The 17,093-nt window shown below is 39.2% G+C and overlaps 1 protein-coding gene across 1 annotated transcript; it reads right to left on the minus strand.

Moving 5' to 3' along the window:
* Positions 1 to 4,872: 4,872 nt before the first annotated feature.
* On the minus strand, positions 4,873 to 15,644 carry LOC147222594 (E3 ubiquitin-protein ligase pellino homolog 2). Its single transcript, XM_086166691.1, has 7 exons — positions 15,309 to 15,644; positions 8,775 to 8,904; positions 8,339 to 8,440; positions 7,729 to 7,926; positions 7,069 to 7,254; positions 6,734 to 6,939; positions 4,873 to 5,840 (listed from the first exon to the last, which is right to left on the minus strand). Exons 1-7 carry the CDS (start codon positions 15,386 to 15,388, stop codon positions 5,456 to 5,458), a joined length of 1,287 nt encoding a protein of 428 aa, XP_086022817.1. The 5' UTR covers positions 15,389 to 15,644; the 3' UTR covers positions 4,873 to 5,455.
* Positions 15,645 to 17,093: the final 1,449 nt, after the last annotated feature.

Genomic DNA, 17,093 nt, shown 5'->3' on the forward strand with positions numbered 1-17,093 from the left:
AAAGGAACAAACTTCAGTCGTCTAAATTGCTATTTTAAATCTGTAATTTTGCAGCCACTTATCACATTTGCATGGTGATGTGCACAACTGCCAAATGAAATTAAAAAGGGTTGATTATTTTTAAAGAGGTGATGCAACTTAAAGTAACCTTCTTGGTGTGAGTGTGTGTATTTGTGTGTGTGTGTGTGTGTGTGTGTGTGTGTGTGTGTGTGTGTGTGTGTCAGGGCTGTGGGCTTTACAGCTGGTAGAGAGCGCCCCCAGGTGGTACTTGCATCCTCTGTGAAAAGACAAAATGCAGTGACAACAACCAAAACCCAGGGACTTTTGACAGATTTATTGACATGTGTATAGCGATTGTCTGTGCACCATACTGTTACAGATGAATATGATATAAAGTAAAACAAAATAACTGTACATAGCAGGTGTTTTAAGAAATGCATTAACTGTTATCTGTGAGGTTAGTCACTGTAACATGTATCAGATACTCACCTAATAAGACGAGCTCATTTGATGCGGCTTTAAAAACTGAAACATGTTTATATAAATAAAGTTAGGGAAGAGCTAGTGATGTTACTGGTGCTAAACTACAGAAATTTCAAAAAATAGATACTGTATCTGAATATTTCATCAATACTAACATCTAAAAACAGGTAAGTTTAAATTGCATATAGAAACACCTATACTTTTGGGAAGGTTCAAATAAAGAATGAGAAAAAATAAACATAAAGTTGAGAGGCTTAAAAAGGGTGCCGCAACTGTCCTTTCATCCAAATGCCAATGGTGTTAAAAGTATTTTCTTTCTGTAACATCTTCAAAAAGCAGAATTCACAAGATTCAGCGCTTGAAAAGAAGAACTGATGCTGTCAAGGTCTGTTTCAGTGAAACTTTTTATATTTCTTTTTTTTCTTTTTTTTTTTTTATTAAGACCCGTATATGACTGATTCTGGAACTGTGAGCACTTAATCTTATGTTACCTTCCACAATTAGTCCATTACATCAGAAAAGTGTTGTCCAGTTTTAAAACCTGTACTACAAATCCTGAGCTACATTTCAGAGGTCATTGAAGCAGCAGATACACAATTTTGTTGCAGTTTACAAGGACAACAAATTGGGCCTTCAGAGTTAGAATTGATTCCTTTTTTTGGAAACATTTCTTTAACCCTTTGGCATAATTTTGTAAACTAAATTCAAGGGCAAGGCAGATGTTCATTTTCTTTTTGACCTGTAAAAGCTAGTCTTTACGGACAAGCTTTTAGGGTGATTTGAACTTTTTTTCTTTTTAGGTTATTCATTTCCATTCATTCACATTTATTTCCTTTTTCAAATATGATCACTTTTCATGTAACTTTAAAAAGGGAATTTCTAGTTCATTTTCTAGCTCACATTTGAGAAATTTCAAGGTATTCTTTAAAAACATAATCTTACCCCTTCCTTTTCAAAGCCGGCCAAAACCTGTGATCCAGTTTTTCTGCTTTATGCTGTATGCTTTCATATTGTTATATTATCTTCAGCAACACACATTTTAAAAACACAAAAAAATAAGTTTCTTGACTTCGAACTGAAAATATTTTTCTGATCTTTGTTCCAAGTAGGATTTTAAAGCTTTAAGTTATTCCATGATCAAAATGAGCTCAGATATGGATGTCTCTTTCGTCATTGAGTTGGCTTGATGGAGAAAATTAGCATAGCAGTGGGTTTGAGGTCTCGTTTTTGACACGCACCTATCAAGTATGAGGGTTGCTATTGACCTTTTTTTTTTTTGGAGACATAAAAAGCTGCAGTTGTCATAGCTGAAGACTTGGAAGACATCTTGGTACATGTCTCGCAGGTTGGCAATTCACCGTGCAAAGCTTTTTTTCTGTGTAATGTACATACTTTGTGTGTATGTGTGTGTTTGAGTGTGTGTGTATGTGCATGTATGTGTGTGTGTGTGTGTGTGCGTGTGTGTGTACTTTCAACACATGCAAGCTAGACTATTTCCCGTGAGTGCGTTTTATCCTTTATATGCTTCCATACAGTTGAGGCTATTATTGAATCATCAGACTGTTCAAGCTAGTTTGTCACCAAGCTACACTGTAATATTCAGTTACAAAAATAGTATCACAATATAGACCATTCAATATGAGCACCAGGGAAGGCTAAATATAGCCTGAGTAATAATTGGCTACATTCATTGTCTGGGCAATGTTTCACGGTAGCAGTGTGTAAGTGTGTGTGTTGGACACAGTGTTGGCAACGTCTTCTCACTCACAAGCTCTCCTACATCTACCACACAAGAATATTCTGAATTGTACACAACTTGCTCACGTTGACAGTTAACTAAAAACCAACTATTAGTTAGAAAAATAGGTTTTGTTTGTATTGTTTTGTTTTTTTAAACACTCAACATCTAAAAGAATTCCTCCCGCTTCCCAAAATAATCCCTCCCTCATTTTCTAACAAAATAGTCTTCTTTGAAACAAAAAAAAGTTATCTTTTGAGGTTACGCGAGGTCAAATCTTTTTCGACACATCACCATACTGACACACACACACCCTGTTGAGCTCAATTCACTAACCAGAAGTGTGTTCAAATGAAGGAGAGAGTGAGAGAATAGGATATATATACAGCTGTTCTGTGTGACAAAGTGTCTGGCCCTCTTCCTGGAACAAGTGTGAGCTGTTCTGTTGCATGGTTTAAGGTTAACTCTTATATTTTTTTAGCATATAGTGTTAAAATCATGACAAATACTCCCCACTAGAGGTGGGATTTTAAAAGAGGAACATTTTGCTTGTAGTGTGACAACAATGGGAAACGAAAATTTTCAAAAATGAAACTTCAATGAAGAAATAACAAATAATATGAAGTCAGTCATATTTTGGCACATCGAAGCACATTTTCATAGAAAATATTAACTTAAAAAATCTTGTCAAGTTACAAGTTCATTTTTGTGATAAGGCATTTTTAAATATTGTGAATTTTCTCTCATTATTAAAGTCTTATCCTCTGTTTTAGATATTTGTCTTGAGTCTTTCTCTGATCTTATTTTGCAACACAATTTCTGAATTATGCTTAAACTTACTCTTCTGTTAACTTCTCATATTATATATTTAAAATTATTTTAGTAATAGTGTTTTTTATATCCCATGACATAGAGGTACTATTCTTAAATCTTTTCTGAATTATAATTTCCTCCCCTGTTGACCAAAATTCTTTTAGTTATTTAAATAGACAGAGATCCATCTGCATAATCAGGCTTTTTAAAATATCTGACATGATTAAAATTAAAAACTTTCTTCGCTCCTTCTCTCATTGCTTCAGCTCCGGTTGCATCTCACGCTTACAGCTGTGATCCAAGACCTCATTCTTGAAATGAAACTCATCCTGATTTGAACACACCTCTGGTCGAGCCCTTAACCTGAAAACCGCTTCAGTCATGTTGGAAGTGACTGCGGACCCAACACTTGGCTAAACTTAGTACAACATTTAGCTTATATATGCGAGTGTTTTTATTGCTTTAGGGAGTTATGGAGTGGAGTTTACCCGGTTTAATTTCCCAGCCCTTCTTTACACTCCTCCTGGCATGTCACCTGGTGCTTCCATATAAATCAAAGAGTCTGCTGGGTTTTATTCTAACGCCCGTCCTACTAAAGAGGTTTCATACTCTGCACAGGTATTTTTATTTATGAATCAAAATAATAACTGCAACTGGTTCTATGGTTCCATGGTGAAAAATTTAGGAACTTGAAATGAAATGCTGCTTCGGAAAAGAAAACCCTGACCTGAACAGGAAAACTCTTCACTTATCCAAATTAGTTAATTTCTTTTTCTGCTGAGAATAAAAGTGTGAAGATAAACTTGGTCGTTTAGTTTAAGAGGCACAATAGGGGAGTTGGACGGCAAAGGTATAAAGACACATGGCTGGATTTGAAGTTACTCGTTATGAATTGTTGAGACCAATGACATCGATTTCTGGAAAAAACTTTCTAGGAGCCTTATTTATCAAAGAAGGACACTTGGACCTGCAATGAATTAAACCAGTGCAGGTGAACAAGACAAACAAACCATTTCTTTTCCATGTAAATCACTACTTCCAACATAACATATCATTTCCGCCAACACTGTACAAAATGTACTTACTTAGTATGTTGTTCATAAAATGAAATTAATTACATTTCTTCTTCAAGAACATGTAGGTAGAAGCTGACGCATAATTTAGGCAGCAGCGATTGATTATTTTATAAATCAACCATCGTTATTGTTTTCCTTTACTTAATTAAACTGACAAGATTCGACTTGGTTTCAAACCATACTCTGTTCAATAATGAGGCCAGTACATGTCCTAAATATTACCATTATGAATTTAAATACCACCCCTAAATGCCAACTGATATGACATGCACATACTGGTTTTGTCCACGGGAGGCACCAGAAAGCACACTAATTTTCTTTCTGGCTTCAAAGGAATCCCTGACTAGTTAGACATGTAGGTCTGAACAGGCTACGATCGCTCTCTCCTGCAAAGAGCATAGTTCGAAACACAGGAATTACTTTAACTGTTTACAAAATCCTCATGCCGTATTTCACAATTTAACTTGTGAATTTGGTCATCATTTTGCGCATGCACAGGGCCCTGGGTCGATAACGTCAAACTCCTCAGGGTGCGTGTGGTGAACTGATGCTGCTAGGCTTACCTGCTAAGGAATACAATTCCACCTTGGGCAGCTTACGGTTGTAATTTCCAGTCTAAAGGCAACAAGGGAACCAATATGAGCCTTTACTGCTTTCCTTGAATTATGAAAACAATGGGAAGATGCTTGTGGTGTACAAATCACTGCTTCCCCTGCTCAACGGTATACTGTTTAATCTGGTCCAACTTCCCTTAATTTCATCTTTTTTCTCAGCAGTATTTGATTTGAATTTAATTTTGTGTGCCTATTATTTATTTTTTAAAATGATTGAAAATATAATGTGTAAAGTGCTCGATACATTGAGGTTGTTATTACAGTAACTACATTGCTGGCATAAAATCAACTCATAAATATGGCTACCGTTACTGCACTATCCCTCACAGTTGTAAAACCTTTTTGTCAACTCAAATTACTGTTACAGTTGCAATTTGGCACCGACCACAATACAATGTATGATATATCAGACTCTGGTTGGAATAAAAAGCAGCAGACAGAGAACTCAGCTATACTTAATGTAACTACACTGAGTTTGGAGGAAATCCTGTTAGCATGACCGAGTTGATCAATCTGTCATGTTTCGTCACTTGACCTTTCACCCAGATCCTCAACCAATCCAAAAGCACCGAAGGGAGAAACAAGGGAGGGAATCATCAGCATCGAGCCGCATTCAGTCGTATCATGTCGAACAATGTTGTTCACTCAGGGATTACCTTTCAACACTGTTCAAACTGTGTGCCATGAATGCTTCTCTTTGTGTGACTGTGATAGTGGTCGTGTTGTGGCGGCTAGTCAATGGGGCCCTGAAAGATGAGCCGTGTCCAGCCGGGAGAGCTGAGGGCAGTGGAGCAGAATGGGCAGACGGGCCTGAAGGCGTGCGTGCCGTGGGGCAGCGGGGTCTCGGCCCAGTACCTGGCAGTCCTTTCTGAGCAGACGTGGCCGCATGGCACAAAAGCGTGGGTCGGAGCGCCGGCGTCCACGTACACGGCGGGCTCGCATCCCAACCACAGAGGCACGTAGGGGCCCACGCTCCTGCACAGGGGACATTCTCTGCGAGTTGTGGAGCCCTCGCCCTCTCCTGGATCATCCTCTCCTTCAGACCTCTGGCCCCAGTCATGGCGTCCGTGTACATGACCGCACGCCAGGTAGACCCAGGGCTGTCGCTCCTCCAGGCTGACAAGACACGACAGGAGAAAGTGTTTCTTCATTTAATATGAATTTCTTATTGGACTAACTAATAACATTTGCCACCACAGTGTCCTCACAATTAAAGAAATTACCTTTTTAAACAATGTATAGTGGCATAGGAACAATTGACTGCGCCTGTACTGTATCATTTCCTTCTATTACAGATTTACTTCTGGAGTGAAGTTGAAAATGTGTTTTTGATAGGAGGACTTCAAGATAAATTAGCGTAAAACAGGGTTTGTTAGGATTGTTTTGTATTGAGGACAACGTATCATACAGAGTTTTATTATTCCTTAATGCAAAAGGTCTGACAAGAAACTTAATATACAACTTTAATTTTATTGGCAAACACGCAAAGGACTGGCGATAATTAACCCCTCGAGATTGAGTATTTATCAAAGCCTTTCTGAATAACCCAATTGTCCCTCCTCTTCGCTGTATCTTTGTTTGTTGTTGTTTTGGTTTCTTTATTCAGTGTTCAGATTGAGAGTAATTACATATGATGATTTAATAAAGGAAATAACATGCCAGTGGAAAGGACTAGTAAACAGTGACTGCACAGAGACAGGTGATAATGTTGTGATGCTAATAATTTTATACTTTCTGTATTAAGTCACAAGACTGAATAATTTTCCAGCACAGAAGAACTACAGAGAACAGAAGACTAACAGTCCCAGAAGTTACAGAGAAGGGACAAACATTTGAGGTGAAGGAAATCATTTGACGGGAAACAGAAAGAAATGACAGAAATGGGTCAGGTATTGTGTTCACCGGGAGGACATTTTTACTGTTGTGCCAGAAATAGATGCAAGTTAAAAGTTTTCATTACGTCAAAATCCTAGATATTAATAGGTGGATAGCACGGGGTTCGGCCTCACCTGTGACTGCGCGGCAGGCTGGGGAAGGCCAGAGTGCTGAGGCCTACAGGGCACTGGGGCCGAGACGCATTGAGCTCCTGGCGAAGGGCTTCCAAATGACGCAGGGTGGGAGCACGCAGGAGGCCCTCACCTGTGCGCCACAGCAGGGTTGCACCACACAGGTCAACCAACGAGCCATCCCGTAGTGCGCTGCTTTCTCCCTCTGCCTGTAGATCGTGGGCACAGACACAGAGATTATCAGCTGAAATGCTGTATGAAGGTGGTAAAATTACTTAGCCCGACATTCACTTCATCCATTCAAACAAGGATTGTCCAAGCTCTATTTTGAGACTTACAAGTTTACCCCGGCTGGGTCCAGATCGCGTCTCCCGTAGGGCATAGACGTCACCACAAACGGAGATCTCCCTCCACAAGCCCTGCTTGGGGTCCTCTGGGAACCCCTCGGGGTGCATGACCAGCACTCCATTGGTGGTCAGGCCATCCATGTGCCCATCTGGGTTTTTCCATTTGGTAGCTTTCTCCTGTGCGGACATTTTCATAAATAAATTGTCTGACTCAAAATACAAACAAATACGAATGTATAGAAAATAGTGTGAAATTTGGCTTAAAGTTCCAGTTCATTTCAAAGTTATCAGGTATCTTTAACGAATGAAAGAGGCATTTGAATATTGTTTTCTCCTTTTCCATTCGGCTCTTCTCTTCAGGGGTCGCCTGAAATCATCTGCCTCCATCTAATCCTATTCTCTTAATCCTCTTTTCTTACATATGCAAAACGAACCTATGGCTTCCACCGTAATACTGTTGATAATGTCTTGTTCTTTATGATACAAGCATGATTATGTTAGATCCCTACTGAGGAGACATAACAAAGGCGAACAGCAGAAGCTTGTTAATTAGGTCTGCTTGCTTTTTGAAGTATTTGCCGTGCACGTCCGTTCCCACTAATCTAATTGATGAAATTAAATGATGGATGTTGACATCTGCAGTCTACGCACCCCGAGGAAGATATTTTTGGAGGAGTCAAAGCCTGCAGCGTAGATGCGCGCAGTGTAGGGAGGGCTACGCTCACAAACCACCCTGCAAGCAAAACGTGATATAGTGCTGGGAGCAATGGAGGGGTCTTCCCCCTCCTTCCCTCCTCCCGATGTGTCTGTCACCACGAAGTCAATGGGACTTTCTGTGGAGCGTCCGATCTGCAGGCAAAAGATGGCAAAAGCATGCTGTAAATAGCTTCCATTATTGAACTCACTCATCAAAATGAAAGCGATCAAGGTGAGATTCAGGACTAAAATAACCATTGTCATAGTTGAAAGCCCCCCCCCCCCACTAGCTTCACACAGCTCTTTGAACCAAAAGAGGAAAAAATAAGCAAGTCTTGCAAATGACTGCATACCCAAGTGACGTAATTGAATAGTTTCTCTTTCGCAGAAAATAAACTCGGAACGAAAAAAATGCACCAAATATTGGAAGTCGTTGAACGAAACTGAATTCAATATTAAGGGATATTTGCTGATGGTCCTGACTGTACAAAACCTTTTAAATAACATCATGGGCATCATATATTTTCCCTAATGACATGACTTGCAGTGATGGATGCTCTCCTACCTGGAACATATCTGTGTTGTTGTCATGGCAGTACTCCACCACGACAGTCTGGTTGCGGGACAGAGTGAAAGAGATGCTGTGCTGCCCCCTGCTGTGAACAGCCTGCAACAACAAAAGGAACATTAGGCACTGCAACTATCGACTGGATGATGACACTCAAACTACAATCGAATCTTCTAAAATCACAGTCTTGGTGTCATGTAATTGGATATTGTGTGCGAGCAGCAGTAGAGTAAGACTTGACAAGCTTACCAGAGTTCTTTTGCAAAACACTGCACGCATGCGCGCGCGAGCGCACACACTCACACAAACACACACACACCATTCCTCATATTTAGTCATTCTTCCTCTGACATGTTAAGGGAAGACAGCAGGAGTTAGAGGAAGGAAGCTAATGTTACAAAGTGAAAAAAACATACAATAGACAAACACCCACCTTACTGTCTTGTGGTGTGTTGAGGATGTGCACAGTGCTGGGTTTGACGCCGTTGGCCTTGGCCCTTCGGTAAAGAGCGAAGCGGCTCTTTCTGCGGCCCCTGTCCCCACTTGGAAGAGAGCCATTGTACCTGGAGAGAGACAAACAAAGCAAGCATGAAATGAGCGCGAGACCCAATCCTTCGAGCTTTTCTACAGGAACAGAACGGTAGCCAGACACGGATCAAGTCAATACTAAATTAAAAGCCTCCATGTTAAAGGGGGTTATCCTTACATGAAAACAAAGTCTACAAACAAAATACCAGTCTCTCAAATAACTACAGTGAAAGAGAACTCCATTTCATTTACTGCATCTTGAAATTCACAATGTAACATAAGCTTTGTACAGTGAATTATTTATAGATCGCAAATATTGATACATTTTTGGGGTAGATATCTTGTTTTTGAACAGTGTTTGATAATTTTGTCACTCACTGTGCTTATTTCAAATCCGTATTTCCAGTCAGCAAATTCACTTTTGACTGGTGCTAAGCTCATTGGGAAAAAAGCGGTCGCCCATAGAATTGGGTAATCACTACACAAAATCATCACAGGACTAACAAAGAATCTGCAGGTAGTTTCCCAAAAATCTAAAAAGTATCAGTGATTAGTGACAAGAAAATGACCATTACAATATCAGAAAATTAGAAACAAAAGACAATTTAGGACCCACTGATGGAGATGCTGTGAGTTCATTATTGTTTCAAATCTGGCACATTATGTTCCACACTTAAAACAGATATTTTTTTAAATACAGGGTATTTAATTAGGGATTATTTTTCCATTGTATTGCCCAGCTGTAACCGTGATAGATTCTTCTGCAAAGAAAAACGCTCACGGGCCACTTGTGATTCATATAAAAACTGTTGAACCTCAATGAAAAGGACAAATCCCACTTGAGCTCAAACACCCAACATGCACTTGAGGGTCACGCTGACTGTAGAGGAAGCCTGGCCTGATCTGCTGTTTTGCAACGATAAGCATTTTCAGGCAGTTTATTTTTTCCCAACATTGACAATAGACCACTTTTAGAGTAGACACTTTGACTAGTCGCAGCAGGTGGAATAACTAACCTTACTGATTCAATTTGTTGAGCCAAATCCAGTGCTCTGCGATTGTGCAAGTTCACTCAGGCTGCAGCCACACGCATACATTTCTATTACAAGCCGATCTTCTTATAGACAAGAAATTTATCACTTTCACGAATAATCCTTTGACCCCACATGCCAGAAAGGAAGTGTCACATGATCATTCATTTACACTTCCTAGGTACGCTTGTGGCACTGTCTTGGCATGTTGAACGGCTGCATTAACATCCAACACAGCTGCCAACATAAACAACATGGTTGTCAAAACATATAATTAGTTATCTGTGTTAAATTACACATAGCAACGTTGTCTCGTGTGTCTGCAGAGTACTTTCAAAGTTTCCCTTTCTGCCTGTCTAGGCCTCAACACTGGAAAAGTACTTGAAAATCATAATCTTGATGCAATTTTTGTTTCCAGTTATTCAAAATGAAGTCTGTGCTGTGCTGTGTTGAGGTCTATCCACACGGGGTAGAAACCTCCATCCAAAGGCCAGCATAAATGATCTGGCCTTGTAATAATAATTTTCAAATAATTTTCAAAAAGGACACCCTTGATATTTTTTCCTACATTTTTTGTAAGTAACCTGGTCAGCCTCTTGTCACTGATGACTGATTCCTTGCACGTTTTGCAGTAATATTTAGGAGTTGTTTTTTTTATAGGGGATTAGCTGAAATTGTATTTGTGTATTTTCCTGCGATAAAAAAAAGACAATATACATTTTAGGAAAACAGTCACCTGGTCATTTTTTATATTTCAAATTAGAAAGTATTGCATTTTTTTCAGATTTTTTTTTATACTGATGATAATCTAGCGATGGATGAAGATCAGTCAAATGGCCCTTGTGATAATTGATTTTCAAAAAAATATGAGACACATGTTTCTAATATCAATGTACTGCTCAGTCCTGTATAAACTTTAATGAATGAAAAAAAAAAACCATTTTAATATTATTATTGATATTTAGTTATTCTTGAATTTTGAGTGTTTTTAAAATGTAAAATAAACTGTCCCCTGAAAAGATGATCACCGTTTTTACACTGATTAAAATGGCATGATGGCAGCTTCTATCTGGTATGTAAAATAGACTTTGGCCTAATTTTTTTGATGCTGAGTAAAAGATCATTTTCACGGTTTTAGTGCATGCAGAAGGTGGTGTGCTGGTTTTAAGCTCTTCACTAATCAGCAGTGCGTGAAAAAAATGTCTTTCTCAAAATGCCTGGTAAAAAAGACTTTTATAAGGACAAAATTAAAAAAAAAAAAAATCTTCCTCTAACTGGCTTTCAAACTGGATAAGATCAGAGGGCATCTGGTTTGGCTCTGATCTGACGTGTGCCAGTGGCCTCACAGCGTGGGCTGGAGATAAAACTGCTCTGACAGTCAAATGGAGCCCCGCATGTATGACTGAGTCATCAGATATCTCATCAAGCCAGAAACACAACCGTCACACAGTTGATTAATTCATTAATCAAGTGAAAATGTCCAATTCATTTATTTTCAAATAAATGCAAGACTTTTTAAAAGTTTTTCTTCAATTTGTGTTGTACAAATAAATATATTATAATTCTTAAAAAATAAAATGAATGTAGTAATTTACTAAAAAGCTGACATGAAATTATTTAGAAAGGAATAACGAATGACCTGAAAATGGCTTCTGAGTTCTTTAAAAAAGGAATACTTCACAAGTTACAAATTGTAAAAAAACCCTTGCTCATTTGTATTTTTATAAACATATATCCCAGTCATATGAATAACTTTGCAACAATAAAATAAAAAAGAACCACAACAAATTTTAAATGCAGAGCATGGAGTTCATCTACGCACTTGTAAAGGTGCCAAGATTGTATGTGTGGCTGAATATTGCATTTTATAATGGCTTCAAAACCGCTAACTTAATAAGATACAACTGCTGAAACAGCTGGGAGGGTACGGACAAAAATAAATGACAACCTGCATCAAAAAAACATTTTAGGGGATGTCTTAAAAAATGCATATGACAAGATGTACCTTTCATACATTTCCAGAATGGCAATTAGTATTTGCCACCATTTAAGGTCAATTTTCTATGTGGCTTATTTTGGATATGAGGGCAGTTTCTTGACATCATGAATTTTGTAATGCATGAACTATTCCTTCTTTAATCTTGGGGGAAAAACTGATTTCATTTCTACCCTAAAGGCAGAGATATTGCCGGTTACAGTGGTGTACGTGAGGTAAGGTCCACGGAGAGAGTTACTGAAACGTGCCTTTAAAGAAGCCAGATTAACCTGAGATACTCTTATAAATATAGAGTGCAGGGACAGATGACGATTCAGTGCGTCATGCTTTCTCCACAGCTCTGCCTCTGCAATTCAAATTGAACTCTAACATGGCAAAGACTGGATTTCAAAACAAGACTAAAGAGGAAAGGTTTCTAAGGGAGCTGGTTAAAATGCAGATGGGGATTGTGATGAGATGGCAAAGAACACAGAATCCTGAGAGACAAGAAAAAAGCAACCAGTACAGAAACAAAAAAGAACTGTGAAGCAATTGTTACTACAGCAAGGCAATGCATTGATATATGTATACTGTATATATACGTATACTGTATTTGTATACACACAAACATGTTTCCATTATCATTCATCTGTGATTTATAATTAAAAAAAAAAAAAAATGTTGTGATTTAAAATGTAACACAGATTGACTTGTTTACTAAGACTTTTGTAAAAATGCTAAAATATTTCAGACTACTCAAAAAGTTTCCATTAATTTTTATTTTGCTTTTTCAGCTCATATTTAATTCAAATTTTGATGGTTTTGAAGTAGATTCTTGCTGGTTTCATGTCATGTTTGGATTGTTTTGTTCATGCTCTCCTATTTTTTCCATATCTTGGGGATTTATATGTAATTCTCTACTTGTGGGTCATTACTTACAGATTTTTCATTGTTCATTTCTGACTTTTAGCTTGTATTTGATTTTTTTTTGGCATATTTTAAACAATAAATCAATGCTGAAAATATATTTATTCATAATAAGTATTATTTAAAAAAAGCCTAAAATTCACTTAAATTGCTTAAATTGAACAACGGGTAGACTAGATGTAGAGTGGGAAATAGAGCAGGTCGGAGGGGAGGGACAACAGAATCCTCATGGTAAAACTTGACTGGGCAGTTATGGTCTGCATTACGCATGTGCAAGCATCATAAAACACAGTATGAAATATTCACTCCTTCTGCCCCTCGACACGGGGTTTATTTTCGTTGAGGCCAAGTCATCAAGAAGGCCCGCTTCCCCGAAATTCCGCACTCAGCAAAACACTGTCGGTCGGTGACTGAGTGAAACACTGCGATGTGACGGACACATGGTGTGAATAGCGAGATAATAAGGGTGGAAGAGATAAATAGAGGGGACAAGAGGGTGTCGGCAAAGATGGGAACAGGTCATGAGACTAGAGAGAGCTGAGTTTGGAAACAACTGCGCATGCATTGTATTGAGGCTAACTAAGGTAATGAGCAGTGGCAGATAGCCTCTGCAAAGATCACATGGCCTGCAACAAAGCAAGAATTGACCACACCAGGCGAGTGATCATCACGGCTGAGAGATGCAAATTCAGACCACAGTTGCCCTATTGGGTACAGGGAAGAGTAAGAACAGACTGTTCTTACGGGGATCTAAAGCCAAATTCACCTATAAAATTTGTGACTGAGTGCAGCTGCATGTCATGACTAAATTGTGACAATTTTACCAACCTGAGTAACAATGAAAGGCATGGAGCCCTTTTTTCATTTGTGTTTATTACAATATCTACTTTACGTGAAACTATGTCATATACTTAATTTCATTACAATACAGATTAAGCAATATGATGTTATGCCGCGAAAAACTGATATTGTGCAGTGATTCTTCATTAGCGTATTGGATATTTTTCTAACTGTAAAAAAACATTGCTGGACAAACTCACATGATGTTTCAAGTTTTACTACTCAAAAAAAAATCCCACCAAAAGATAAATTAGAAAACAGCTTGAAATTTCAGGAAAAAAAAAAAACAGAGCAAAGCAAAGAAAAGAATAAACACTGCCTGAAATTGCCTTAAAATCAGCAGGATATTGCCTAGGATCTGAAAGAAATTTCAAAAAACTGGAGAAAATTATTTTATGCATACTGTTATATTTACAATTTAAAATTGTTATTAATATCAAAAATATTCAGAATATTGTTGACCCACACTCTTACTTAACTACAGGTTTCAATATAAAACATCCAGAAAACAAGCACATACATAAGTAATATTCCACAACTCTTACCAAATAAACATAGTTTTGTCATGTGCAAATTCCAAATCAAAACCAGTGGGGACATTGTCATATGTACACTGGACTTCAGAAACTTCAGGACAGGTGTTTATAACCTCTTCCCTCTGATCCGAAAATGTAAAGGAGCTCTCTGTTCAAACTGTGAGATGACGATGAGGGGGACTCATCAGTATTCAGATGCAGGCCAGCTACAGCTTCCCCACTCCATGTTCAGCCAGAGGGGAAGAGATAGGCCATTAGGTCAGTTATCTTTGGCATACACAGGAAGCTCTGTGGGGCAAGGGGGAGGCCTGTGAAAGCTTGGGAGATGACTGTGCATGTGTGTACGTGTGTATGTGTGTGTGTGTGTGTGTGTGTGTTGTGGCATTTTGTGGTCCCTGCAGACCTTTCACAGTGTGGAGCTGCAGTGGTGGAAATACTGTGGAAGCTGGTGGTTGTCATCAGCACATCCTGCCTTGTGTGCATATGTGTGTGTGTGTGTGTGTGTGTGTGTGTGTGTGTGTGGCTTCACCCCCCCCCTCCCATCCCCTGCCACGGATGGTCATCTGGCTGCGACATTTTATTCCGAAGTTATATTTAAGAGATACTGATGGCTTATTATTCAATCATGCCAAAGAGATGCGTGTGCTTTTAAGACTACGAGACCATCCTTGTGCTACTTTTAGCTGTCTAACATAGTATGACATCATTGTGATTTTCAAGCAGAGCAATCCAGCATTCACCCCCTCCCTCCTACAACCATTGATGAAAGTGGCTAGCGTTGTATTACAGGTAGCCTAGTGTATTATAGCTATGGCAAACACAATGCTGAAACAACAATACCGTATAGCTAAGGAGCTAACGTGTTTTAATTCCACACAAAGTTAGTTTGTAAGGCTGACTACATTGTGCTGGATGGAGGCAGAGTACAATACATGGGGAAAAAAATTAGCTTAAGAAAATTGTGCGTAAATTCTACAACACGGCAAAAGCAATAACGTTCTATTGGAGCAGCGGATTTACTCCCACGTCGTCTGTAGATTTACTGAGCTGTTACATTTTTAATTTGTCTGGAGCGTTTCCCCTTCCCACACAATTTTGATTATTATGGTTTAAGGTTTAAAGAGACTTACCCCAAAATGACCAGCTCGCCGTATTTTACCGAGTCTTTAACGGGCACATCATCATCTCCGTCTTTTTTTGGTGAATTCATCAGACTGGACTGCTCCAGGAGTAGACGAAAAAGAGGTAACCAAATGCAATAGTAGTGCTATAAAACAATGCTAACACACTCGAAACTGTTGGGGGAAGTGATTTGGGTTTTTAAGTCTATTAAAGTTTGGCTACACTTGTGCAAAGTTTTTCCAGACTTCCCGTTGTTTGGTTTATTGTTTTAATCCCGTGAAGGAGCATCTTTTGGCGGCTTTGATGCCAATGTGTGGCTAGTTTGTATCACGACAAATCCGTTCAGTAGCATAGGGGTACAACAACGGCTAACGGCAGGGAGTGGGACATACCATATTTCGAAAGGGGTGGTCGTGGCGAGAGTATTGCGATAATAAACGTTAGAATCGAGTTAATGTGATGAAAAAAGAATTCGGCTACTTTTAATTCCAAAATGTACAATATCAAATGAGAATCAAAGGAAATAAGAGTGTATCCACTCGATAGTGCACAATTACTTTTAGACGTAAACACCCCCAATTAACAATAAATGAGTGCAGCCTCGGTGAGACGCTGACTCCCCAGATGGAATAAAATGAGGCATTTCGACATCGTCAGGAAGTGTCCACACATTTTGCCATGCAGCCACGCAATGCGAAATTTCGACACTTAAGCCCCCGTTTCCATGTGTCTGCTATGAAATTTACACAGATGTACTAGCGTGGGCCATTACAGAATCTGACGTAATGTGATGCTTACGGGGGTGGCGGTGAAGCGAGGATGTGGGTCACCGTTGCGCCCCAGACAAGATAGTCTGCATGTGGGAGTTGGGAGACAGATATAGGCCGACTGGAACCCACATTCCCATTTCTATCTCTCTCCTCCACTTTTTTTCACCATCTGTGTGCATGTGTACGTGCGTGAACGTCTTAGTCTCTCCCCCATCACTACTCCACACACGAATCACACTTTTGTAAGCATGTCCTTCCACACACACACACACACACACTGTCTCCCTGTTGTTCCTGCTGTGACCACACGGGGGCGGTGCACTTCAATGGCATATAACTTTAAAAGAATTAAATTAGTCTGGTGTGCTAATTCACATCATCTTGCATTAAAACTTCTCATTGTGGTGCATTAAACACATCGTTCACTTTTGCCAGTGTGGGATATTTGCAGTATTTTATGAATGAAAAAGACCAGTCGCACCTGTCTTGGTAGACTTGTCACCTTGCCCGAACAATGCGTGTTCATTGTTATTTGACAAGACAAAGCTTTGTGTTTGCTGCGGGGTAGTTGGACCGAACCCAGAGTTGGGCTGACAGTAACTAAATCCACACCAACAAGACTACTTTTGTCCGTTCAATAGCTTTACTCTTGTAGGGTGGTTCGACATGTGTTGGCTTGCATCATAGATAAACATGCAGGATTCTGCAAGGCACTGAGGATTTAAGTGATGCTCGGCATAAAAATATGTGCCTGTGCAGAAATACACACATTACCTGAAAAATAGGATTGCTGAGTAGAAGAATGATTCGCCGCAAGAAAAGAGAAGCGATTGACATGACTCATGATGACTAATCTTTCGGCATAAAGCAAACCAAATAACCACACCCTTCATTTATGTATGACACCACTCCATGGTGTCAAAGAGTAACCTCACAGAGTTTATTCACATAGTGGGGCTTTTACTTTGTTTGCCTATCACCAACATATTTTACTTGTGACATAAAAAAAATAAGAACCGGATG

This window comes from Fistularia commersonii, chromosome 20 (genome assembly GCF_037954325.1).
Source record: "Fistularia commersonii isolate RoL2024-O1a breed Wild chromosome 20, RoL_Fcom_v1.0, whole genome shotgun sequence".
Lineage (NCBI taxonomy): Eukaryota > Metazoa > Chordata > Actinopteri > Syngnathiformes > Fistulariidae > Fistularia > Fistularia commersonii.

Bases quoted from the DNA above. Each gene is read 5' to 3' on its own strand.
- LOC147222594 (XM_086166691.1), bottom strand. From the start codon at position 15,388: ATGAATTCACCAAAAAAAGACGGAGATGATGATGTGCCCGTTAAAGAC. The intron at 8,441-8,774 runs GTGGGTGTTTGT...TTGTTGTTGCAG, and splicing joins ACACACCACAAGACAGTAAG to GCTGTTCACAGCAGGGGGCA. The intron at 7,927-8,338 runs GTAGGAGAGCAT...TTTTGCCTGCAG, and splicing joins ACAACACAGATATGTTCCAG to ATCGGACGCTCCACAGAAAG.